Genomic DNA, 7,884 nt, shown 5'->3' on the forward strand with positions numbered 1-7,884 from the left:
CCATACCTGGTGGTAATTTAAATTTATTACCATATTTGATATTTCCCGAGTTATGGCCTTACCATACCTGGATTGATAGCCTTTGGGGTAATTTAAATTTATTACCATATAATTACCATATTCAAAATTTCCTGAGTTATGACCTTACCATACCTGGATTGATTTATTACTATACGTGGATTAATTATGATTTATTACTATATGATTTATTACTATACGTGGATAGCCTTACCATACCTGGTGGTAATTTAAATTTATTACCATATTCGATATTTCCCGAGTTATGGCCTTACCATACCTGGATTGATAGCCTTTGGGGTAATTTAAATTTATTACCATATAATTACCATATTCAAAATTTCCTGAGTTATGACCTTACCATACCTGGATTGATTTATTACTATACGTGAATTAATTATGATTGATTACCATAAATACGTTGGGTATTGCCGGTCAGACGAGAAAAGAGAAAAACCGGTGGGAGGGGCTGGTGGGAGGTGGAACGAAGAAAAACCGGTTGAAAATAAACCGGTTGAAAATAAACCGGTTGAAAGTGGGGGGACTATTCAACCAATTCGTCCATTAGAAGTAGAGATTGCTTAAAAATGTTCAGAAATATAAAAAAGTGTTCATATTTTTTCATAAAATGCCCACAAACATATTAGAAAATATTCTCAATTTTTCTAAAATGCCATGTATTTTTCTAAGAAATATATTTTTTAAGAAATAAATAAATCTCGTGTTTTCATGGAAAACCAAAATAAAAAACCCACTGAAAACTAATAAAACAGAAAAAAACCCTCAAAAAAAGGAAAAATAAACTCACTGGAAACAACTCGCTACCGAGCCTTACACTACATGGGCCGGCCGCCCCGAGCGTTCGAGAATCTGTCAGCGACCGATCTGTCAAAAAGATCTGTCTCGCTCCTTCGGTTCTTCCCCTCGCTCAATCTGTCTCCCTCGTGCCGCCGCCTCGCTAGGGTTCGGCTCCACCGTCGCCGCCGCCGCGCACCGCGACCGCCTGCCGTCACCGCGCACCGCGACCGCCTGCCGCCGAGCGCCTCGACCGCCTGCCGCCGCGCACCTCGACCGCCTGCCGCCGCCGCCACCACCGCCATCCCGGCGCTTCCCACCTTCGTCCTTTTCCACGATGCTCCGTCTCCGGCCGTCTGCCCTGACTCCCAGGCAGCCATAGTCCGAGCTCATCTACCCTGATTCCCTGACATCGACCCCCGAGCTTCTTTCCCGTCAATTCCCGGGCCTAGGCCATTCTCCGCCTTCCACGATCCATATCTTCATCGGCGCCCTTTCACTCTTCCGTCATGGCAATGCAAGACCATCCTTCTCCGTGTGGTCGCCACCCCCAAATCCTGCTGGATAGAAAATGTTTAGTGGGCCAGTTGAAAAATTCCACTACCGCGAAAACCAAGAATAGCAAAGGGCATCACTTGGAGCTTTCTTTTAAAGCAGTTGACCCTCCAGCTATCTCGTTGTGCCTCGTCAGCTGCGTTGATCAGACAGGGGAGCTCTTGCCAGTAGATCCTCGTATACTTGGTGAGGCTGGAGGGTCTGTACTGCTGGCTTTCACTTTCTTCGGGAGTGTCCACCATTTACCATTCACCGACTATTTCGTTTACAAAGCAGGGCCAAATTTTCCCTGTGTTCATCTTATTCCAAGGCCATATCCATCTTCTTTTGAGGCAAATTTGGTTGCTATCCTGCCTGTTAATGATAACAGTGAAGACTTTGCTGTCGTTTTTCCTCATGTTGAATATTTCGGGCTCGAGTCTCGCAAACATTACACACTCCACATTTATCGATCTGATGCAAATGATTGGCACACTCAGGTGGCTCATATCGCCGAGGATAATGGAACAAGGATAGCTAAGCGTAAGCTATTGCTTCATGATGCCATGAGCGTGGCATATGCAGAAAATGGTATCATAGGTTGGATTGATCTTTGGTGGGGAATTCTCTTATGCAATGTCTTGGATAAAAAGCCTATCATCCGTTTTGTTCCATTGCCAGTACCTGAACCATGTGATGCTTCTGAATTCCATTTGACGTTTGAGAATCTAACCCCAAGACCACACCGTCATGTGACGATATTCAATGATTTGATCAAGTTTGTTGAGTTAGATTTTCATGTGCAAGATGCTTTCTGCAACATGAAGCGAGGAAAAGATTATGGTTGGATGGCTAGGACCTGGAGTAGATCGATTTATTCAGATATTTGGCATGATGGTCTGACGTTTGATACATCTGAGTTATCTTTTAGTGATTCAAGTTTGCCGAATCTTTTACCTGAGATGTTTGATGACAAAAACAGTTTGACATGGGGGAATTTGACCAGTGCTGGGCCTACATTAAGCTTGCACGATGACAATGTTATTTACATTATGGCGAAGGAGAGCATGTGCCACCGGACAGCATATGTACTTGCTGTGAATGGTAAAAGTTTGAAGCTCGAGTCTGGTGCGCCTTGCTCTGCTGAAAACATGTTGTGGTTTGAACCAACCTATGATCCGTGTGTTCTTTTTAGGTCTTTTGTCACAACTTCAGGTACTTATGGAGCTAACAAAATTTTGTATTAACCAGAGAAAAAAATGTTTTTTTGTTGTTGAAAACATTAATTACTGCTATACATTATGCTTTGCAATTTTTTTTTGCAGAGTCGGTTAAAGAATTTGAAACCAAAGGGACAATATCTGAAACCAAGGAAGGGCTGGCTCTCTCAGTGGTGTCGAAGCGTCTTCGCGCGCTGCGGAAGAAGCAGGATCGCATTGCGCAGATGGAGGAGTCGGTCGCCGCCGGCAAGGTGCTTAACCAGGACCAGAAGGAGGTGATGCATTCAAAGCCCATCATCACCGCGCTCATTGACGAGCTCGAGCGCCTCCGCGTGCCACTCTCCACTGCCCTCACCAAGGAGCTCTCCACTGTCCCTGCACCTGCTGCCGGTTCCTCATCCTTTGGCTCCGATTTGTCCATCCAAGACCTCCTCGCGCTTGTCTACTTTGGCTCCCTTTTTTATGTCAAGTCACCAGACGAGTTCATCACCACCATGGTTGCACGCAAGCATGAGCGGAGCAGCTGCATCACCTACGGCTATGTATGGGATGATACCGTGGACCTGCTTACGGAGAACGACCTTGATGCAGTGTCTGCTGTGGCGGCCCTTGCCACGGCTCGCCCTGCTTCTGCGGTTGGCGTCTCCCACCATGACGCACTCCAGGCCTGTGCCCATCATGCCCGCCTATGGCTCACCCGTGCTGATGTGCCGATCCACCCTGGCTCCTCTGTTACATGTGAGGGTTGATATAGGTCTGTAATTTGGTTTGTTTTGAGCTCATTGCTGATTGAAATCTGCGGCTTTTCGCTGTAGATGCTGCGGTGAGGTCCAAGTTAGACAGGATCATGGCATCGAACTACTACACGGCGCACCATGGATCTGAAAGTGATGAGGACATGACTACCTTGGATACGACCAAAAATATTGCATACATGCATATTTGTCAGGTGATTTCTAGTGCAAACTATTCAATAATCTATTTATGTTATCCAGAACAAAAATACTTCACACACTTTTGTGTTTTGTCTAATTGCAGGTGTATGAGATATTTGTACAATTCACATATGAAGATAACGGAGAAAGAGATGTTTAAGTGCTGTTCAAAAAAGTTCTCTCACGTCACTTTTGGGCCAAGAGAAGATAGAGTCCAAGTCTCTCACGTTCTGGATTCAGATTCGGACTGCACAGACATACCTGACTCAAAACGCCAACAATTTTTTCATACGGACTTCGAATTGGGTGATTCTTTTTTTGTTGGATTCTAGATTTCGTGCTCTTTGCAGCCCAATTGGATTCACCTTCAAATTCGTCCGGAGCGTTGAGATATCAACGAAACAATCAGACGCTGCAGCAGAATCCGAGTCAAACAACAAGTCTAAAGGTGTTGCATCACCTTCACTTGGGCCCATTGGCCTTGTACGACCTAGGGTTAGTTTTAGGCTGCCTTGGGACGTCCTCCCACCTCCTAGGCCGCCACCCCTTGCTCCTATATAAGTAGATCCGTCTAGTAGCTTTTCGCTTGGGATTTGTTTAGTTAAAAGTTAGCCATTGCAACTTCGTGTACTTTGTTTGTGTCCAACGACCAGACCAAGACCGCTTACGGATCCCTACCTTTATAAATACTTCATATATATTCGCAATATTCAGATTGCTTTATCATATTGTTGCTTGTTCTTCGATTGCTTGCAGGAATAGACCTTCGTGGTCAGGTTGATTGTGCTCCGGCATGGTCAATAACCTCTCGGAGTTAGTTTAGCGATTGCTAAGGCGCAACGTCGTGCACGTTTGTAGTCGGATCGTCAAAGTCGTCTCCACCAAATCGATAGTTATCATCTCATCGAAAAATTGGGACACCCCCGCCTCTATCAGAAAGTGTGCAGGCACTGATGAGCATGACTGTCTCACCAGAGGCACCATCACTTAAGGAGAACATAGCTGCTGAAGGTCACAAGGTAAAATAGCAAATTGCACTCTTTTGTAATTTAATATATGCTTAGCATGGTGAAGTGATCATTGCCCTGAAACTTTGTTTTGATCTTTGTTGATGATTGCTCCTAGTATTATTATTATCATCATTGTTGTTGTTGCTGCTGCTTTTTGTGCTGGTTCAGTAGTAATGATCAATGTGGATTATAACTTTAACAAAAAAACTGTAACGTCACTCCATTTGGGGTGTAGATTATGCTGTTTCATATGGATGTTGTGGGCTGTTGCTTAGATATAACAGATGGTGCCTGTGCATTTGTGTTCTGAAAAAAAACCCGCTGAAATACTAACTTCACAACTAGTATGATCGTTGTATAATATTATGTGTAGTGCTACCACTATCTAGGTACAGGATGGTCTCTATTCTGATGGGTCTTCGCAGTTTGCAACATAGTAGTTGAGTTTTTGTTGTATTAAAGATTATAAATATCATGTGCTAGAATTCACCATTGCAATCATGCAATAACATGATTTTTTATTGTACATTTGTTCCTTTTTTACTTTGTTGGCCATTACTTAAAATGCTGGTTGAAAAGAACAACAATCCTAATCCCTGATATAAACATTCTGAAAAGGGGACACATGCAAATGCTCTTGTATTTTTATTACGTTTGTGAATTTAATGGAAAAAGCTAGCATTTCTGCAGCATGAGTGGAGAAACCAAGTTTAGTGCTCTGACAATATTTGTACCCATTGAGTAAAGCAAGTTTCGACGCGGCCTCTCTGCATTGCAGTGTGCAGGGGTAAGGCTTGCGTTATATAATCCTTCCCCAGACCCCACCTGGCGTGGGAACTTCTAGCACTGGGTCTCCTTTTTTTGTATAAGTTAATTTTTGTGCTTCTAAAGATTTCACTTTAGAGCCCCCAGATTTGTTTCTTTTGCCAAGGTGCAAAAAGAGTTTGTTTTTCCACAACCTACAGGAATATGAATGGTTCAAACATTTGCATGTATAATTTTACCTGAATTTTAAACACTCGGAATTATTTATTAGCTTGCTATCCATGTGCTAGAGCCATGAGTTGGTCGCGAGATCTTATGGGTTTCACCTCTAGCCTACCCCAACTTGTTTGGGACTAAAGGCTTTGTTGTTGTTGTTGTTGTTGTTGTTGTTGTTGTAGAATTATTTATTTACTGTCCATTGAAGGAACACATGCTCCTGGGACCTGGGTGCCATTTTACTCCTAGCTGTCATTTTTACTTGTTGCTTGTCTACTTTATGATTACGAGTTTAGGACTTATGACCAACATTACTTTGATAACACAACTTAATAGTTTTATATTCTTTGGGTCTGGTAATATATGTTCTTTAGCATCCTAGCTGTGTACTTGGATACTATTGCAAGAAACCTACAATGGTCATTAGTCTACAAAGCTTATATTGATCTTGTTGGTATGTTTACTTGCTGACAGGAGGAGGAGGAAGACTCCTCGCATGCCACAGAAATCTACAATGGTCATCAGTCTAATGCAGCCGATGTGCAAAATATGGTAAAGACTGGATGACCTGTGGAGTGTTTTTCTGTGTATGTAATATATTTCTGGCTTATACTAACATGCCAGCTTCAGGAAGGTAAATCCCCGGTGAACCCTCATGAGGAATATCCCTTGGCTGAGGCAGAGCAGGAGAAGTTTGATGTGGAAGAACAAGATCAGAGGTATGCCGAGCCAAAAGAGCGACAGTTTCAGCGCCCTCGGCGATCTTTTCAGAACCAGCGAGGTGGTGATCGTGGCAGGAGGGGGGCTTACCCTAATGGCCATGGCAGGCATGGAGGCGGCCGTGGCATGGGCAGCGCATACCAGAATGGGCGTGGAGGAGGTGGTGGTGGTGGATACCAAGGAGGCGGTGATGAGTACCAGAATGGCTGGGGTGGTGGTGGCGGATACCAGGGCGGGTACCAGAATGGCAGTGGTGCTGGTGGTGCACACCAGGGCGGGTACCTGAATGGCAGGGGTGGTGGCGGACACCAGGGCGGGTACCAGAATGGCCGGGGTGGTGGTGGTGGTGGTGGTGGCGGAGGCGGGGGCGGGGGCGGGTACTACAACAACAACGATGATGGGTACTACCAGCCTAGTAACTTCAACAACAGGGGCAGGGGCGCAGGGAGGTGGCCACGCAAACACCGAGAGGGTTGAGGCAAGGGCATATCTGGAAGTCTGGGAGCCATTTTGTTATTATATATAACTAACTAACTTAACTTGTCGGTATTTGCAATCCAATCCATCCCCATCTGTGAGTTTTTTTGTCGCTGTAATGAGTGCATATGGTTGGTTGGTAAATGTGGAATCTCGTTGAAAGTAGCTTCAGGTCACATATGTTCATATCGATGTGTTGCTTCTTTTTCCGGATGTGTGGGTCGTCATATATTTCTTGTTGGTTTTATTATTTTTGTTGGATGTCTTTCTACGTCGTTCCTGATTGTGTTTGTGTTTCCTTTGTTTGTTTGTTTGTTCTTGTCGGTATCGTCCCTTTTCTTGAAAATAATAATAATGTTTGTTTTGGTGATTTCTGATGTCTTTTACAATCCTGACAAGTTGTTTTATGCAAGGTGCTAGGCGTCACCGTAGCCGATTATGCATCCCCCGGTGCCAAAATACTGCAATAGGCGAGGCCGAGGCATTTTTTTTACTGGAACCGGCTTTAATTTGTTGCTGCGACCCGGCGACAGCGAGCCATGCTTTTTTATTCTGGCCGTGGTGCGTGGTGGCCGGCCGAAAATTGGGTCGGTTGACCGACGTCTAGCCATTGACTTTTCCTTCATTGTAAGCTCCAAAGCGGAAACGCCCCCTCATCTCGAATCTTGCTTTTTTAGAACACAATATAGACGCAAGTGCTCATCCTATTAACGCACACACGCACATCCTACCGAGCATCTTTGAGAGGCTGAGCCGGCATATCATCTTGAGATTTTACGAAGTCACCGTAGGATAAATGCGAGCACCGGGACTTGAACCCTGGTGGGCTGGGGATACCACTGTCCACTTAACCATCCAACCACAAGTTGGTTCGCATCTCGAATCTTGTTAGAGCAATCGCTCCTTGTTGTATGCATAGGAGTAGCGGAAATTCAACATGGGTCATACTACCATATGGTATCATTATCCAAGCTGTTGGTCCACATAGGGATCAGTGAACACAGGCGTATTGCATAATGCATTTCTTTTTCATTGCATCAATATTCAATTGGGCTAGTGCTTCTTGCCAGTTGTCCATTAATGTTGTGGCTCACAATGGTGTTCTAACGGCGCTACTTTCTACTTTTTCTGGACCGGAGCCTGTGGCACATGGTCTGCTCCATACTAAGGCCAACTCCAACGCACGACCCCAAA

At 44.6% G+C, this 7,884-nt stretch overlaps 1 protein-coding gene across 1 annotated transcript; it reads left to right on the plus strand.

Annotated features, from left to right (window-relative positions):
- The first annotated feature begins 1,043 nt into the window (after positions 1-1,043).
- Positions 1,044-7,110, plus strand: LOC119283661. Its single transcript, XM_037563114.1, has 7 exons — positions 1,044-2,562; positions 2,673-3,305; positions 3,383-3,454; positions 4,442-4,521; positions 5,968-6,045; positions 6,124-6,530; positions 7,104-7,110. Exons 1-7 carry the CDS (start codon positions 1,323-1,325, stop codon positions 7,108-7,110), a joined length of 2,517 nt encoding a protein of 838 aa, XP_037419011.1. The 5' UTR covers positions 1,044-1,322.
- The last annotated feature ends 774 nt before the right edge of the window (positions 7,111-7,884 follow it).

Source organism: Triticum dicoccoides, chromosome 4A (assembly GCF_002162155.2).
Source record: "Triticum dicoccoides isolate Atlit2015 ecotype Zavitan chromosome 4A, WEW_v2.0, whole genome shotgun sequence".
Classification (NCBI taxonomy): Eukaryota; Viridiplantae; Streptophyta; class Magnoliopsida; order Poales; family Poaceae; genus Triticum; species Triticum dicoccoides.

Bases quoted from the DNA above. Each gene is read 5' to 3' on its own strand.
- LOC119283661 (XM_037563114.1), top strand. From the start codon at position 1,323: ATGGCAATGCAAGACCATCCTTCTCCGTGTGGTCGCCACCCCCAAATC. The intron at 3,455-4,441 runs GTGATGAGGACA...CTCTATCAGAAA, and splicing joins GGCGCACCATGGATCTGAAA to GTGTGCAGGCACTGATGAGC. The intron at 6,046-6,123 runs GTAAAGACTGGA...TGCCAGCTTCAG, and splicing joins CAGCCGATGTGCAAAATATG to GAAGGTAAATCCCCGGTGAA.